The 19730-nt window shown below is 36.8% G+C and overlaps 1 protein-coding gene and 1 pseudogene across 6 annotated transcripts in view; one reads left to right on the plus strand and one right to left on the minus strand.

The window, feature by feature from the left end:
* The window catches only part of WDPCP (WD repeat containing planar cell polarity effector), a 348783-nt gene that overhangs the window by 250800 nt on the left and 78253 nt on the right, over positions 1-19730 (minus strand). For all 6 annotated transcript variants that reach the window (XM_090281375.1, XM_090281376.1, XM_090281373.1 and 3 more), the window contains exon 2: positions 306-390. In XM_090281375.1, the coding sequence (XP_090137501.1) occupies positions 306-366 (61 nt within the window). In that variant the 5' untranslated portion in view covers positions 367-390. The remainder of the gene's footprint in view (positions 1-305; positions 391-19730) is intronic.
* On the plus strand, positions 16610-17189 carry LOC150006055 (homeobox protein Hox-D8 pseudogene; annotated as a pseudogene).

The following is a 19730-nucleotide window of genomic DNA, read 5'->3' on the forward strand; positions in this document are numbered from 1 at the left end:
CTTATGTATATAAATCAGTTATTATGAACAATTCCAGCAAAAAAGAAATTGAACATGTATCTTAACAGGAAATAAATATTTGGCCAATAAGAGTAATTTTCACAACAGAAAATCTAACTCAAGCTGAAAAATAAATTAATCAAAGCAACTAAAAGGAGCTATTTTGTTAGCCAATTTTTCATTAAGTAAAAAGTAAACAATGCAACTGCAGCTAGAGAATCTAGGCTCTAACCTTTGTTAGTATTTATTTATAATGTTGTAACTTGTATTTGAAAAATATTGAAATTAATCCAGAGCTCATTTACCCGCAATGTGTAAGGTATTCTTCAAAGACCACAGGTGCAGTTCAGTCAGGCAGAAAGACATCTGATGGCAGAAGGAATCTCTGCCCTGTTTAAAATAATTATAAAGATGTGCCAATTAATTATCTCCTATTGCCAATAAAACCAAGATCCCTTAGAGATAACAGAAGCTTTTGCCACTACTGATATTTGAGATATGGTTCATTAAAATAAACATTTCAATATATCCTTGGTTAGCCATCCAGGAATAAACCCTAGAAAATGGGAAAATACACTGCCTTTCCTAGGTTTACTATTGTCATCATATTGAGAAATGTGGTAAGAAGAATATATATTTGAGTTTTCACTGACATGTTTGGTTTTTAAGAATCTGAGTATATTAAGAATTATTTAGTATTTAAGCATTTTAAAAACATTTTTAAGGAAAGGAAATATCTGTTAGCTAGTTATTAGGTACAAACACATTTTGTGGTCTATTTTTAATGTACAAAGCAAATATTTACAATCTCTCACACACTAGCTAATTAAAATAAAAATTTCAAGGTAAATGGCATATAGTTACTATTATAAGAAACACATTTATTTAGAAGTAAATTGTGTGAAACCACTTTAGCGTTCAGGTTAGTTTGTTATTTTACTCCGACTGCATTAAAAAATGGAAAGAATAAAATAAATAATGATAACAAAAAATGTACATTCTGTGTTTCCTCCCAGTTTTACTAGCAGAGATTAGTGATGGATATTATTGATACTTTTTTAAAAATCAAGTAGAACCAAATCAATTGGGACTGATTAGAAGAAAACCAACATGAATGGAGGAAAAAAAGCAAACATTCTACAACTATTTTAAAAGAATTTATATAACTTTCAAATATCTTCTTGGAAATACATGTAGTACCATAGTCTATGTATACTTTACTACATATTAGAAATACATATAGTAAACTACCAAGAGGTTCTTTTTTTATAGATCATAAAAATGTTGTTCTTTCCAATAAACTTCTAAATAACAAAAGAAGCTTAAAAATATTTTAAGACATCTTTTAGATGAAGAAATAAGCCCTCGGCATCTTTAACATTAGGAGTGATGAAAACTATTTCCCATGCTATTCATATGGGTGACAAATCAAAATAATTTAAATACAATACAAAATTCTTGGGCGTTCCTTCACCTTTACATTTAACCTCAATGCAGTTACAATAATCAAGAAATGTGAATGTTCATATAATAAGACACACTGTGCTAATTATTAAAATGGCAGTGAACAATGTAGCAGCATAAAAGAAAGGCCTGAGCCTGCCTGGAACAGTGAGCCTCTAAGAAAGCTACAGAGAAGTTGTGAAATGTTAGCAGAACCTTAAAGAAGTATAGGATTCTTCCAATTAAATGATGATGATAACAACAGATAATACTAAGTTCCCACTTCATGACAAGCATCGTTTTATACATTTGATATGTATTAACTCATTTAATTCTCATAGCTCCTCTTTGAATTAGTGCCATCCTTACTTCCATACCCAGGAAACAAAGCTCAGATAGGTCATACAGCCAGTAGGTAGTGGAGGCAGGCTTTGAATCTAAGCAGACTGGCTCCAGAGTCTGAGCTTACAACCACAGCACTCTCCTATATTTGACTATACAAAGGTATGGAAGGGAGAATATGCAGTCGTTTGAGTAAAATGAAGACATGTCCCAGGGGTGGTGGTGGTAGAGCAAGATGTATGATGAAAAGTGATAGACAAATTAAGTTGAAAAGGGTAGAAAGAAAGAGGATATAAAAATAATAGTAAATTTTGAGTTGATCTGAACTCACTTTTTTCCTTATACTAAAGTGCCTTGAAAGTTAGAAATAAAACAAAGGATCTTTCAATCCCAGATGTGCCCTGCTCTAACCAGGAACTAGCTGCCACTGCACACAGGTAGGGGGTAAGAGAGGGAGTAGACTGTATTACTATGAAAGAGGACACAGTTCTTTATCAGCAGGAAACAGGGAAAAGGAGATATTTAAAAAATTACAAGGTTTTCAATTCAATTGACTATTACCTTTCAGAGTTGTCACCTATGACTCTACTGAGGCTGCTGTTACTCAAAATGTTTACAAAGCTGTGTTCTTAGGAAATGCTTTCATTAGTTTTATGAGACTCATTTCAGAATTATTATATTATAGCTATACTTAAACTAAAATACTTCCTATATGAGAATATGTAAACTGCACCATTTTCATTGGGATCAGTAAGGTCTGGAATGTTTATATAAGTAATCAGTGAATTAAATAAATATTTCTTTTTGCATTTATTAAGGTCGGTGTGTAGATTCTAGACTCTAAGTGGCTGGTTTCTTATTCTATTCAATAACTTCTCAGCTTATTAGCTAACTTGCACAAATTACCTAACTTCTCTATTTCTAAGTTCCCCCACCTATAAAATGGGTAAAATGAAGTACCTACCTCGGGACTATATTAAGGATACCAAGCCCTGGACCTGATGGCTTCACAGGTGAATCTTACAAAATATTTAGGAAATAACTAACTCCTATCCTTCCAGACTATTCCAAAAATACCAAGAGGAGGGAAGACTCCCAAACCCTTTCTATGAAGACAGTATGACTCTAATTCCAAAACCAGGTCAAGACACAACAAAGGAAGAAAACTACAGGCCAATATCGATGATGAACATAGATGCTAAAATACTCAACAAAATATTGGCAAACCGGATCCAGCAACACATTAGAAAGATCATACACCATGATCAAGTGGGTTTCACCCCAGGGATGCAAGGATGTTTTAATATTTGCAAATCAATAAACGTAATACACCACATAAACACAATGAAAGATAAAAACCACATGACCATATCAATAGATGCGAAAAAGCATTTGATAAAGTACAAAACCGATTTATGATAAAAACACTCAGCAAAATGGGAATAGGGGGAGCATACCTCAACATCATAAAAGCCATATATGAGAAACCTGAAGCCAGCATCATACTCAATGGGCAAAAACTGAAAGCATTCCCCCTGAGGTCAGGAAAAAGACAAGAATGTCCACTCTTCCCACTCCTATTCAACATAGTGTTGGAAGTTCTAGCCACAACAATCAGACTAAGAGAAATAAAAGGCATTCAAATTGGAAAAGAGGAAGTAAAACTGTCATTATTTGCAGATGACATGATAGTATACATACAAAACCCTAAAGACTCCACGAAAAAAACTGCTCAATCTAATAAGTGAATTTGGCAAAATAGCAGGGTACAAAGTCAATATTCAGAAATCAAAGGCATTTCTGTACACCAACAATAAAATATCAGAGATAGAAATTAGAAAAAAATCCATTTACTGTAGCAACAAGAAAAATAAAAGTACCTAGAAATAAATTTAATCAAGGAGGTAAAAGACCTGTACTCAGAAAACTACATAACACTGAAGAAACAAATTAAGGAAGATACAAATAAATAGAAGCATATGCCATGTTCATGGATGGGAAGAATCAACATCATTAAAATGTCCATACTACACAAAGCAATCTTTAGATTCAATGCAATCCCTATTAAAACACCAATGACTATTTCACAGACCTAGGACAAATACTTCAAAAGTTTATATGGAACCCAAAAAGACTCTGAATACCCACAGCAATTTTGAGGAAGAACACAGCAGGGGGAATCACAATACCTGACATCAAACTATATTACAAGGCCACGGTAATCAAAACATTCTGGAACTGGCATAAGAAAAGACATATAGATCAATGGAACAGAATAGAGAGCCCAGAAATAAACCCAGGTCTATATGGTCAACTAATATTTGACAAAGGGAGAAGGAACATAAAAGGGAGTGAAAAGAGCCTCTTCAACAAATGGTGTTGGGAGAACTGGACAGGGACAGGCAAAAAAGTGAAACTACACCATCAACTTATACCATACACCAGAATAAACTCAAGATGGATCAAAGACTTAAATGTAAGCCATGACACCATAAAAGTTCTAGAGGAAAACACAGACAGGAAATTTTCAGATATCCCACGTAGCAATATTTTCACTGATATATCTCCTAAGGCAAAGGAAATAAAGGAAAGAATAAACAAATGGGACTACATCAAACTAAAGAGTTTCTGTTCAGAAAAAAAAAAAAAAAAAAAAAACATCAGTAAGATGAAAAGGGAACCAACCATGTGGGAAAATATATTTGACAATGATACCTCAGACAAACGATTGATCTCCAAAATATATAAAGAACTTATATGACTCAACACTAAGAAGACAGACAACCCAATTAAAAAATGGGCAAAGGACCCGAACAAACACTTCTCCAAAGAGAACATACGGAGGGTCCAAAAGCATATGAAAAAATGCTCAACATCACTAGCCATCAGAGAGATGCAAATAAAAAACCACAATGAGGTACTACCTCACACCAGTTAGAATGGCCATCATCAACAAATCAACAAGCAAGTGCTGGCAAGGATACAGAGAAAAGGGAACCCTAGTGCACTACTGGTGAAAATGCAGACTGCTGCAGCCACTGTGGAAAACAGTATGAAATTTCCTCAAAAAACTAAAAATGGAACTGCCTTTTGAACCAGCAATTCCATTGCTAGGATTATATCTGAAAAATCCTGAAACACCAATTCAAAAGAACCTATGCACCCCTATGTTCATAGCAGCACTTTTTATAATAGCCAAGTGCTGGAAACAACGTAAGTGCCCATCTGTAGATGAGCGGATGAAAAAACTGTGGTACATTTACAAATGGAGTACTATGTAGCAGAAAGAAAGAAGAAACTTCTCTCATTTGCAAGAACATGGATGGAACTAGAAAAAATTATGCTTAGCGAAACAAGCTAGGCAATGAAAGAAAAATACCATACGATATCACCTAATACAGGAGACTAATGAACAATACAAACAAACAAGCAAATTTGAACCAGAGGTATGTAAACAAGGGGTAGACTAACAGTGACAAGTGGGGAGAGGGGAGGGAGACAAGGGGATAAGAAGGAGAAGGGTCTAGTCAAAGAACATGTATAAATGACCCATGGACATGGACAACTGGGTGGGGATTGACAGAGGGAGAAGGGGTGGGCAGGGTGTGGGGAAGCAATGGGGAAAAAAGTGGGACAACTGTAATAGAAAAACAAAGAAACAAAAATTTTTAGTGGGGGGAAAACAAAAGAAAGCAAAATAAATTAATAAATGAGCCAGCAAACCGCCCCCCCCCCCAAAAAAACACCTCATATGTAGGAAAGTGAATAGAAAATGTAAAGTATAGAAATGCAATTTTTGGGAATATTAGAAGGACAAGGATTTTCCTTCACACTGAATATTTTTCTACCTACCTGATCCCTCCAGAATTTGGCATTCTGAAGAAGTAAGTAATGATATAAGGTTCTTTGCATAAAACTAATAAGACCAGTTGTTAATAGAGGTTTTGTTAACTAAGACTTTGACTGGGATGTCATGCCTAAAGAAGGCATGCCGGGGCTCTGTTTGTTACCAAAAAGCCCTGAGGAACTGGGATTGACTTTCGAAGGTAATAAAAGCCCACGAGCAAAAAGGCCTGGTACCTTGGTTGGTTGTGTGGTCCATGGCAATCTTTCCAGGGAAAGGACAAAGGTTGCTTTCCTGAAAGATGGCTAGAAGGGACCTTAAGGCACAATGGAAAACCAGAAAGACTTGGAAAAGACAGGTGTTAACCAGCAAGGCTGAATGGCAGGTTTGTGGCTCAGCTCCTGTGCCCTGAAGGGCAGACTGAAAGTCACCCTAAAGGTTCCTTGAGTAAGTTCCAGCAAAGCAGAACTAAAGATCATATGTGATCATTTGCTGCTCTTGTTGTGTTTACGCAAATGAACAGAATTAATTAAATCTGGACTTAATGCGGTCCCTTTAATGACAAGGAGGGCAATCTTAAGGAGAAACATTATGATTCAAGGAAAATCACAATGCTCACTGGTAAACTATAAACTAGTGCAGTTAACTGTCTTTAAAGTTTATTTTTATTTAAACTTTGTTTTCATTTGAAAGTTAAACTAGGTCTGTGACATCATCAAAGATGCTTAATTTACAGACAAGAAGAATGTCAAATGCCTTGCAACTGGATGTCTTTCCAATAAGATAGTATGGCAGATTTAGAGACTGGTTTGTGGGTTATGTTGCATAAATTAATATGTGTGTTCTGTTTTCATAGGGCATAAGCCTATGATCTCATTACCTGAGTGATTGTCTGTACATATAGGCTTCACTTAAACCTGTCTGCATCGCTGCCTCCTGAGACCCAACGGTTTGACTGAACTAAGTGGTTGGGTTGGTGAAGCATGGGGTGGTCTATGGGCTTCACTTTAAAACTGGTGTCTTTTTCTATCCTAATGGCTTGGACAGAAAGGACCCAGAGGTCTGAGAGAGGAGAAACCTAAAATATTCCCCTCAGCCCAAACTAAGTATAGAGGGCAAAAGGGTTTTGAACAGATGTGCCTGGCACACCTTCCTCTAAAGAAGCCCCTTTTTTCCCTGATGTGGGACATTGAAAAAATTAATCCCTGCCTTTTGCCATCTAGTAGTTATGGATTGAATGACGCCTTTTAACCGTGTTCCCAAATCTGTTGCCCCCAGAATACAACAAAGATGCCAGCCTGTTAAACCAAGCACGCCATTGTCTGGGGACAGCAACTGACCTGGAGTCTGCAAGATCCTTCCCCACGTGGGAAGGCCACCATCCCCTCCACACCCCCACTCTTATTAGGGATTTCTGGACCCAAGGGTAGGTAGCATGACAACCATGTCCAGCTTGAAGCAGCTAGAGGAGCACAAGACCTTCGCTCATTGTCCTTTATAAGATTATAAAGGGTCTTAAGTCTGAGTAGAAGGAATTGTTATTTTTTATTGTTATAAAAAATTGATTTTTTTAAAAAAGAATAATACAGGAAGGGGTGAAGCCAGGGAACTGTGTACACGACCCATGGACATGAAATAAGGGAGGGTGGGATTGCTGGGGGAGGGTGGGTGCTGGGTGGAGGTGAGCAAAATAGAAAAAACTGGAACTACTGTAACAACATAATTAATAAAATATAGTTTTAAAAAAAGACCATCTCAGTAAAAATCCATGTACCTCTGTTTGATTAAATAAATTTAAGGAGTAGACCTTTTCTCCTCTCATTGCTGGCAGATTAAAATAAATGACTCAGAATTTCTTGGTAGAAATTACTGACAATAATCCTACTTTGAACTGCCCTGGTACTTAGAATTTAAAGGAAAAAAAAATGCCATTATTCAGTTTACCTTACTGTTGCCATTGTTGATGCTACTGCTGCTATTACTCACTATGTCTAGCACTATGAACATTTATATGGAAAAATATAAAAAAGTATTAAATATGATCTCTTACTTCATATAGTTATTTCACAAGATGAAATGAATTAATAACTACTAAGCAAAATAGGGTTTTATGAAGGAAAAAACATCTGTAGATGGAGAAATTTCTATATAAGAGGAAGTATTTATTTGAATGGGGATGTGCGAATGCATAAATGTTTCACTGGGATAGGGAAGAAAGGAAGTGATGAAACAGGTACATACATCTTCTGATATTGAGCATCAAAAGTCACAACTTCTAGACTATACTAAAAAACAAAAACTCACATTACTCAATGTAATGATTATTCAAATACTAATAATTCGAATTTATGGCAATTTTGGCAAATACAAGATTTCAGTATAGCTGTTAGTAGCTACATAAAAAGATTTTATCATAAAAATTAAATAGAGAAAATATTGTAAGTGAAACCAAAAGGACAACACCTTTATTTAACATATCAAAAGAAGACTGCACTTGAAATTTTATTCTCCAGTTTAAATCAATTCAATAACAAATAATGGGTCAAAACTTTGCCCTGGTAACAGAAATGAAAAGTGGAGTATAATTTCCTTTGTAATCCACATTTGCTATTTCTAAGAGGCAAGAATGCTTTAAAGTACATTACCAATAGATCCACTATACACATATTTACTAAGTTCTAAAGTCCTAAACCACACAGTTTAGAAGGAAAAAAGCAAAATTAGATCTATGGAGAGCTTCAAATGTCAAGTGCAAAACCCCTGACCCTTTGTATTTGGACATAAGGGGAAATTCTGAGAATATTACACTGTAGCGTCTATAATCTAGACTTATCTGCCAGTTTAGCACCTAAAAATTCATGTCTGGTTCCAATGCAGGCGGGAAGACTAAGAAAAATGTACAGACAAATTCTCAAAATGTCTGATGTACAAACAACACTATTCTATTTCCCACTAAACAGTAAAGGGAAAAACAGGGAGAAAGACATTCTACTTTACAAAGAACCCATTTATGGCCCCACAAAAGACATTCTGTTAGTGGACCTCAGATTAGTGGACTCACTGGGAGTGGTGGTATCAGGATCCATACTCAGCAAAATTAGACATAGTGATCAAAGAGTAATCCATACACCTGAAGAAATGGTGGCAATAATCAGTTGATAAAGCAAGCCTATCATGCACAAAATTTTGTTTGCAGCCTCTTACCCTGGACTCCAGCAGAGGAAGGGCAGAGTGGACTACAGACACATAAATAGAGTCCAGGATTGGTGACTCTGGGGAGAGAACTGAAGGAACAACCACCAGAATCCCTGTGCTGAATCATTCCCCATACTGCAGAGCACTCCTCTCTGAGCATCAGCCTAAGAGGAAGCAATAACCCTGCCTGCAGGAATTACTCTGCCCCACCCTGTAGAGCTTAACGAGGCTGCTGACTACACTTTGAGGCTAAATCACTGATTAGTTTAACAACTAAGGCAGATCTCTTGGAGCTCTATGAGACTTTAGCTTACCTTCCCTCAGGCCTGGTGCTAATAAAAGCTGGACTTGGTGCCCAGCCTGCTTCTTTCTGCACACAAACAGACCTAGCAGAGGGAGCCACATGCTGTGGATCACTGATAGCTCCAAACAGGTTGACTAGGGTCAGTCACAAAGAGTGTCTGACAAAGGCCTATACAAGAGTGTTCATGGATCTACCTAATACATAGAAACAAACACAAAAAGGAGCCAAAGTGGGAAGACAAAGAAATAGACTCCAAATGAAAGAACAAGAGAATTCTACAAAAGAGCTAGATGAAATGGAGCAATTTATCAGATAGGAGAGTTAAGAGTAATTATTATAAGGACACTCAACATCATGAAAAAAGACACAGAAATCTTTTAAAAGGACCAGTTAGAAATAAAAAAAAGCAGTATCTGAAATAAATAATACACTGAAAGGAATAAATAAACAGCAGGCTAGATGAAGCAGAGGATCAAATCAATGATTTGGAAGACAAGGTAGAAAAAAAACACCCAGGCAGAGCAACAAAACAAATCAAAACAAAATTAATTTTTAAAAAATTGAGGAGAGCTTAAGAAACATTTTGGACAACTGGAAGCATAATAACATTGGCATCGTGCAAATATTAGAAGGAAAAGAGAGAAAGCAAGGGATTGAGAACCTATTTAAAGAAATAATGACCGAAAACTTCCCTAATCTGGTAAAAGAAAAAGACACATAAGTCCAGGAAGCTCAAAAAGTCCCAAACAAGTTGGGCCCAAAGACGCTTTCACTGAGACACACATAATTAAAATGATAAGGCTTAAACACAAGGAGAGAATTCTAAAAGCTGCAAGAGAAAAACAGGTAGATACATACAAGGGAGCACCAATTAAGACTGTCATCTGATTTCTTGCCAGAAACATTTCAGGCCAGAAGGGAATGGAGTGAAATATTCAAGGTGATGAAAAGGACCTACAACCAAGGCTACTTTATACAGCAAGGCTATCATTTAAAATTGAAAGAGAAATTAGGAGCTTCCAGACAAGAAAAAGCTAAAGGAGTTTGTTAACACCAAACCAGTACTGCAACAAATGTTAAAGGGTTTGCTTCAAGAAGAAGAAAAAGAGAAAGACAGGAAAAGAGGAGGAAAACAGTCTAACAATAAAATGGTATCTATCATTTCACCTAAAATGTAAATTGCTTAAGTGCTCCAATCAAAATACATAGGGTAACTGAAAAGATAAGAATACAAGACCCACATACATGCTGCCTCCAAGGGATCCATCTAAGATTGTAAGATACACACAGACTAAAAGTAAATGGATAGAAAAAGATATTTCATGCAAATGAAAAGAAATAGAAATCTGGGGTAGCAGTACCTGTATCTGACAAAATGGAGTTTAAAACCAAGCCTATAGTAAGAGACTAAGAAGGAAGCTACATAATAATAAAGGGAACAATACAACAAGAATATATAACTCTAGTAAACATTTACGTACCCAACATAGGAGCATCCAAATATGTGAAGCAAATCGTGGAGAGATTCACAGAAATACAGTCATAGTCGGGGATTTTAGCACTAGATTGACTTCAATGAATAGAAAACAACAAGGAGAGAGTGGCCTTAAACAATACACTAGATCAAATGGATTGAATTGATATCTACAGAGCATTTCACCTCAAAGAGGAGAATATACACACTTTTCAAATGCACATGGAATGTTTTCTAGGACAGACCACATGTTAGGCCACAAAATAAGTCTCAATAAAAATAAGAAGACTGAAATCATATCAAACATCTTCTCTGACCACAATGCTATGAAACTAGAAATGAAACACAAGAACACTGAAAAATATACAAAGACATGGAAGCTAAATAACATGTAATTAAACAATGAATGGGTTAACAATGAGACCAAGGAAGAAACAAAAAGATACCTTGAAAAAATGAAAATGAGGACACAAAAATCCAAAATCTGTGGGACACTGGGAAAGTAATCCTAAGATGGAAATTCACAGCACTGCAGGCCTAGCCCACACGAAAAAAAAAAAAGAGAAAAAGAAAAACAAGAAAAAACTCAAATGAACCGTCTAACTTCACACTTACAGGAACCTGAAAAGAAGAACAAACAAAACCCAAAGTGAGTAGATGGAAATAATAAAGATCATAGCAGAAATAAACAAAATAGAGTGAAGAAAAAAAAATAAATAAAAAGGTACAAAAGATCAGTGAATCCAGGAGACTTTCGGCAAACATGGAGGCCTAAACTGACATGCTCCATCTTCCTCCACAGCTAAGAAGAAATACAACTACCACAAAACCAGAAATAACCAGAAGTTCCAGAAAATAAATAGAAGTCCAACGCATGAAGTTATAAAGAAGTGGTGCTCATCTGGACAGGTAGGAGGGGCGAAGCTGGGGCAGAGAGGTCAAGCTGTGCTGGCGGCAGCAGCAGCAGCAACGGCGGTGGGACGGCGGTAAGCACAGACACCCGCATTTAAATGGAGGTGAGAAGCGCCTGGTGAGCACCCCTGTTTGCAGACCAGACCCGTCAGCTCGTGATTCCAATGCTGGGGAGGGCAGACCCCCATTGCCTCTGTGGGGGCCAGAGGGCGTGGGGATGGAGGAGGAGGCTCCCAGTCTCTCAGCAGAGAGTGAACGGCAGGAATCCATCTTGGACCCTCACCCCGACAGAAAATGCCACAGCATGGTGAGAAGGGTCGCCCGGCTGTGATGAATGCATGGGGCTCCACCCCCTATAGCATAGAAGGTGTGTCAGACCTGCCCAGGAAGCAAAGGTAAACACGAAACTGTCAGGATGGCACAGATCATGACAGATCCTGGTGACGCAGCTGACCAAACAACAAATATCTAATCTAACGAAGCAGCAGACAGGAAATCCTTCTGAGGCACAGTTCACAGCTTTGGTTATAAAAATGCTTACAGACATAACAGTAGATCTTAAACAAGATGGGGAAGGAATGAAGGCTAGTCCTGCTGAAATGAACAAAAATACATACAAAAGAAGTGGTGAGGGCAAGAAAACCAGGGATCAAATCAACAAATCGGAAAATAGGGAAGGAACAAACAGTCAACCAGTGCAGAAAGAGAAAGCGAAAAGTGAGGAAAATGAGGAGAGGCTCAGAAACCTATGGGACAGCTATAAGCGGGTCAACATCTGAATCATAGGGTTGCCAGAAGGTGAAGAAGAACTAGAAATGGAAAAATTATGTGAAAAAATAGTGAAGCAGAACTTCCCTAACTTGGGGAAGGAAATAAGACTTATTGATCCAGGAAGTACAGAGAGTTAAAAAAAAATGGACCCAGGGAGAACCACACCAAGACACATTATTATCAAAACGTCAAAAATTAAAGATAAAGAGAGAATCTTAAAGCAGCAAGAGAGAAGAAGAGAATTAGGTACAAAGGGGTCCCAATAAGACTATCAGCTGATTTCTCAAAAGAAACTGCAGGCAAGAAGGGACTGGCAAGAAATATTCAAAGTAATGAAAAGCAAAAACCTACAACCACAATTACTTTATCCCGCGAAACTGTCATTCAGAATAGAAAGGCAGAGAAAGGTGCTTCCAGGACAAAGTAAAACTGAAGGAGTTCATTAGATCCAAACCACTGTTATATGAAATGTTAAAGGTACTTGTTTAGGAGAAAGAGGATCAAAACTATGAACAGTAAAATGAAAGCTGTATCACAACAACCAACAACAGAAGCTAGGGAACCGAAACAAAGGCAGACTAAGTAGGCAACAAGAGTGGGAAAAGAACTATAGGTATGGAGAACATTTTGCAGGGAGGTCAGTGGGGAGGGGGGAGGGGGGAAAGGGAGGGAGATGGTACAGGAATTAAGAAGCATAGTAGGTGGGAGTGGAGTAGATAGGAAGATGCTGAGAAGAACTATATGCACAACCAATGGGCATGGACTAAAGGCGGGGGACAACTGGAGGGAGGGGGGTCACTGGGTGGAGGGGAACAAAGGGAAAAGAAATTGGGACAACTGTAACAGCATAATCAATAAAGCATATAAAAAAAAAATCAGTGAATCCAGGAGGTGGTTCTTTGAAAAGAAACATGATTGACAAACCTCTAATCAGACTGTCAAGAAAAAAGAGAAAGGATCCAAATAAATAAAATCAGATATGAAAGAGGAGACATAACAACTGACACCAAAGATATACAAAGGACTGTGAGAAGATGTTATAAACAACTATATGCCAACAAACTGGACAACTTGTACAAAATGGGTAAATTCCTAGAAACATACAAGCTTCCTAAATTAGATCAGGAAGAATCAGAGAATCTGGATACAGAATACATCTAGTGAAATTGAAGCAGTAATAAAAAAAACTCCCAACAAACAAAGCCCTGGACCAGACGGCTTCACAGATGAATTTTACTAAAGAAGAACTAACCCCTCTTCTTCTAAAACTATTTCATAAAATTCAAGAGAAGGGAAAGGTCCCCAACTCATTTTACATGGTCAGCATTATCCTAATTCCAAAGCCATATAAAGACACTACAAAGAAAGAAAACTATAGGCCAATATTCCTGATGAACACAGACGCTAAAATTCTCAGTAAGATATTAGCAAACTGAATACAGCAATGCATCAAAAAGATCATACACCATGATTAAGTAGGATTTATTCTGGAAATGCAAGGTTGGTACAAAATTTGCAAATCAATAAGTGTGATTCACCAAATAAACAAAATAAGGAATAAAAACCACAGGATCATATTAATAGATGCAGAAAAAAAATTGATAAAATCCAGCATCTATTTATGATAAAAAAACTCTCAGCAAAGTGGAATTAGAGGGAACATACCTAAACATAATGAAGGCCATAAATTACAAACCCACTGTCAGCATCATACTTAACAGGCAAAAACTATAAAAGTTCACCTTAAGACCAGGAACATGACAGGGATGCTCACTTTCACTTCTCTTATTCAACATAGTACTGGAATCCTAGCCACAGCAATCAGACAAGAAACCAAAGGCATCCAAATTTTAAAGGAAGAAGTAAAACTGTCATTATTTGCAGATGACATGATTCCACACATAGAAAACCCCAAAGATTTCACCAAGAAACTACTAGAACTGATAAATGAATTCAGTAAAGTAGCAGGATACAAAATTAATATCCAGAAATCAGTTGCATTTTTATATGCCAATAATGAACTAACAGAAAGGGAAATTAAGAAAACAATCCCATTCAGTAACTACAAAAAGAATAAAATACCGAAGAATAATCCTAACCAAGACATAAAGACCTGTACACAGAAAATTATAAGACACTGAAGAAAAAAATCAATGAATACAAATAAGTGGAAGCATATACTGTGTTCATGGAAGAATTAACATCATTAAAATGTCCATACTACCCAAAGCAATCTATAGATTCAACACAACTCCTATTAAGATACCAATGACATATTTTACAGAACTAGAAAAAATATTTTAAAAATTTATATGAAACCACAAAATACCCCACATAGCAACAGCGATCCTGAGAAAGAAGAACAAAGTTGAAGGAATCACACTATACTATAAAGCCACAGTAATCAAAACAGCATATTACTGGCATAAAAAAAAGACACATAGATCAATGGAACAGAATAGAGTCCAGAAATAGACCCACACCTTTACAGTCAATTAATATTTGACAGAGGAAGCAAACACATACAGGGGCTAAAGATAGTTTATTCAATAAATGGTATTGAGTAAATTGGACAGATACATACAAAAAAAAAAATGAAACTAGATCACCTTCCTAAACAACAGACAAGAATAAATTCAAAATCAATCAAAGACTTAAATGTTAGACCCAAAACCATAGAAATTGTAAAAGAAAACACAGGCAGTAAAATCTTGGACATTGCTTGTAGTAATATTTTCTTGGATATCTCTCCCCAGGCAAGGGAAACAAAAGAAAAAAGAAACAAATGGGCTTATATCAAACTAAAAAGATTTTGCACAGCACAGGAAGCCATCAAGAAAATAAAAAGATAACCCATGATGGGAGACCATATTCACTGATACATCTGATAACGGGGTTAATATCCAAAATTTATAAAGAACCTAGAAAACTCAACACTGAAAAACCAAACAACCCAATTAAAAAATGGGCAAAGAACCTGAATAGATGTTTCTCCAAAGAGGACATACAGAGGGCAACAGACATATAAAAAGATGCTCAATATCACTAATCATCAGAGAAATGCAAATTAAAACCACAATGAGATACCATCTCATACCTGTCAGAATGGCCATCATCAATAAGTAAACAAACAACAAGTGCTGGCAAGAATGGGAGAACCCTTGTGCACTGTTGGTGGGAATGCAGACTGGTGCAGTCACTGTGGAAAGCAGTATGGAGATATCTCAAATAATTAAAAATGGATCTGCCTTTTGACCCAGTGATTCCACTTCTGGGACTATATCCAAAAGAACCCAAAACAGTAATTCAAAAGAAAATAAGCACCCCTATGATCACTGCAGCATTATTTACAATCACCAAGATATGGAAGTTGCCCAAGTGTCTACCTGTAGATGAGAGGATAAAACAACTATGGGACGGTTACACAATGGAATACTACTCAGCCATTAAAAAGAAAAAAATTTTACCCTTTGCAACTGTATGGATGGACCTGGAGAACATTATGCTAAGTGAAATAAGCCAGTCAGAGAAAGATAAATACCATATGATTTCACTCATATGTGGAATCTAATGAACAAAATGAACTAACAAGGAAAGTGGGGACAGACTCAAAGAGCGCAAGATGATAGCCAGGGGCGGGGGATGTTGGGGATGGAGGGATTGAGCAAAAAGGAAAAGGACTCATGGTCATGGACAACGGTGTGGTGACTGCTGGGGGAAGGGTGTGTAAGGGGACTAAATTGAAAAAAAATAAAATAAAGATTAAATTTTTTAAAAAAAGCACACCTAACAAGTAGTAGATACAGCAAGTGAAGAAAACGGCAATGTCCATTAACAATTGGACTTCTTTATGAACACATGACAACTCCTGTGGACTCCACAAAATATGTGTAATTAAGGAGAAGGCTTGCAGGGGTTCTGCGTTATCAGAGACAAAAGATAATCAAATGTGGGTTATTCATCCTTTTCTTCCCATGAACTTCAAATATCTGCTAGTAAGACCATATAAAATTAAAGAGAGTTGATGGACTAAATAAAACAGATTTCTTAGGATCTAAAATAATAATTAATGCACATGGTGAAAGGGAATCAAATCAATATCCTTTTTATTTTTAATTTTTCTCATTTCAATGCTGCCTAGCAGCTCTAGGACAAGAGCCCTTCCAACTTCCTGCACAGCCCCTCCCCCAGAGCTTGAGCAGAGCTGTGCCTTCCCTCCCTGCCCCTCACATGATCCCCCCATAGAACAGAGGCCCCCTTCATGCAGGGCATCCCCCCATACCATCAACTCTGCCCACCTGGCCAGGTTGCTGTGGTGGGGGCAATGGATCATGGCCAGGACTGCTTTCATTCTGGCTGGGGTTTCCAGTCCTCAACTGACCACCCAGTGCTACCCGCTTCACCTCCTCAGAGCCACCCCTCCCCTGCCCCATCTCCCCACTGGCAGGATTAACTGTCCTGGGAAGGCTGCAAAGTTTTAGGAATATAGGATAACTCACAGAGATGGCCAATTTTTATGACCCAGCAAGAGGCTAAGCTAGTACAATATGACTAAATCATACACTGGTAACATTATGAGGCCCCAAGCCACTTAAATCAGAGCTCACCTCTTTTGCAAATATTCCCCTGGATGAGACCATAGCCTACTGTCCTTCCCAAATGCTAGACCTGAAGAAGGAATTACTTTTAAACTTTTTTTGACCAGAAAAAAAAGAGTCAAGATTTCCCATGCCCTAGCCCTCACCAAGAGACAGGCCAACATTTGGTTTCAGAACATAATAATGAAATGGGGAAAGGACAACAAAGACAAATTCCTGGTTTCCCAACAGGAGGTGAAGGATGGGGAAACTAAAAAAGCAGCCCAAGAGCTGGAGGAAGAAAGAACTGAAGGCCCCTCAAATTAACATTTTACCTTTAAAATTTTATCACAAACTTCTAAAGCTAATGACCAACATACACTGGTGTACACCATTATTTTCTTTGTTTGAAGGACTTTCTCTGTATTTTAATCTACCTTCATATCATTGATCTTGAAGTTTGCGCTTTGAGTGGGATGTGGGTGTTAAAAACAAAAGTTTCTAATATTGCACAGAAGCAGCCCCTGAGCAGTCCTATGCAGGGGCAATTCGACAGACCTTGTAGCAATATTTTTATAATGGTAGTTTTTAATGTCTAAGCTGATGATTTTGCTCAACAATGTAAACTTACTAATAATTATCATGAAATAACTGAATATAAAAACTTTATTAATCAAATAAGCATACTTGAAAATTTTAAATGTTTTATAATGAGTAAATTTAAATATTAACTTTAAAAATTATGCCTGCAGTATATTTAATTTGATTAAAATGTATTATTTACATATTTTTCTTTCTGCTTTTATAATAACGGTACTTGTGTCTTTTGTTTATTCCTAAAATGTTTCTTGATTTTGTAAATGTAGTATCTCTGGGAAAAGTCTGGGCCAAATATTTGAAAAGCGCATGTTAACCAAGAGTGTGTGTAGTCCAGACTCTATAGCTTCCTTCAATTTGAGGAAAATATGTGGCCAGTGACAAAAGATTCAGGGCAATGTCAAAGTTGACATTTAATCATTTTCTGTAGTTTAGACAAATTATAGCAATTTAATCAGCTAGACTGAATTAAAAGCCAATTATAACATTTTCCTTCATTAATTTTTCACTCTGGCAAGTCAGTTTGTGGAATGCCTCCCCTTTCTAAACTTGCTTTCCTTTACAACAGCATTTGGTATCAACTAAAATTCGTAGGTCCCAATACAGTGGCCACCACTCTTTTCTTTTTTTTTTTTTCTTTTGGTCATTCCTACTGTTGGTAGTGAAAATGGCACCAGGTGTTAAGACTCCTGGAGTTAGAACAGACCTTGGTTCAACAACCTTGGTACTTGAGTTCTGGTTAAGAAAGAATTCAGAGCCAAGACTCAAACTATGAGAAAAAGTTTATAAAGTCACAGAAGTAGGAAGGAAAAAGTGAAATGGGCTCATGAAACAAAATTACAGAGGCAAAAGAAGGGCCCTTGGAGCTTAGGAGAAAGAGAGATGCAAGGAAACACACCTGGAGTGAGGGGGTTGGGGAGAAATGAGGTTGTACTCCATAGAGTCATTCAGCTCCTTTTTAGTCCTCAAGATGTCTGGCTGTCTCCACTGTGCAGTTTTTTAAAAATGCAGACCTTTAAACATCTTGCATCTTACTCAATAATGTCAGCAGTTGAAAAGAATTTCCTTGTTTGAAAAATCCGCCTGGAGGAAATAGTCAAGACTGAACTCGTATCGTATCGTTCGTATATTGTATTAGTGCATAAATAGTTGTTTTGAAAGGTGGGGAAAAAGAATTTCAGAAGAATGGTGGATTCTGCATATTGGGGAAAGGGTGTGTAAAGGTAGTGAAATAGGGAGTGCCTGACAAAGTAAGCTGAGAAATGTTGCCCCACTGAGTGCCTGTGTGCATCTCTCTGGAGACAAAACCCAATGTACTTGACTTAGAACTAGAACAAAGTAGTTACATAAGGGGAACATGAATGAAAGAATGAATTAATTAAAAATATAGCAAATTGCCTAATATCGAATACTGAATAGGAAAAAGAATTATCCAAATGAAAAGAATATTAGATAACCAAAACAAAAACTGACCCTATTTTTTATTTTAAAATATCCTTTTAACTTTACAACTTTCTGATATTTTCATTTTATAAGGCAGTTTATGACAGTCTCAGATGTCTCAAAAGGCCATTCTGCATCCAGACTTCAGTGTACAAGCAAGAACAAAAAGCATGACTTAAATTGAGCTTGACCTAAATCTAGATTTTTTTAAATTCTGTGGGTGTGGGGGGTCAGAATCTATGATAGCCCAAATTTTCATGACACAGAGATAAGAGGATTATAGAGAGCCCATTACAATAAATTAACATTTATTTGCCTTAAGAATAACTGTTACCATATAAACTAAATCTCAAGAAAGTAACATGCAAAACAGAAACAGTTGCACTAAGATGCTGTGACTTGTTATACTTTTCATAATCTTTTGACAAATAAAAACTATGTTTTAGAGACAAAGATTACCTTGCCAATAAACAATTCTGCAAAATACTTGTCTTTCCTGATTTCTGACATCAGCTATTTTTACTGCTTGGGAAGAACAGGAAGCTTGAAGAGAAATAAGACCTAATGTATGACATGATGGGAAAAGAAGAATTAACAAAGAGAAAACACTGGTGTAGTTTAACAAAGATAAATGATACTGTGGCACCAACAAGACATTTAAGATGAAGATGTATTAGCAAAATACCTCCAATAGCCTAAGGGAATATCCTGGGCATTAACTTAGAACATATGCTTGTTATTTATTATCAAAACATGTTCTGAAGAACATTTATTCATGAATTCAAAATGTACAAAAATAAAGATAACTGAAGAGCATGAATTTAAGAT

The sequence above is a fragment of the Furipterus horrens genome, unplaced genomic scaffold (assembly GCF_987537825.1).
Source record: "Furipterus horrens unplaced genomic scaffold, mFurHor1.1.pri manual_scaffold_6, whole genome shotgun sequence".
NCBI lineage: Eukaryota > Metazoa > Chordata > Mammalia > Chiroptera > Furipteridae > Furipterus > Furipterus horrens.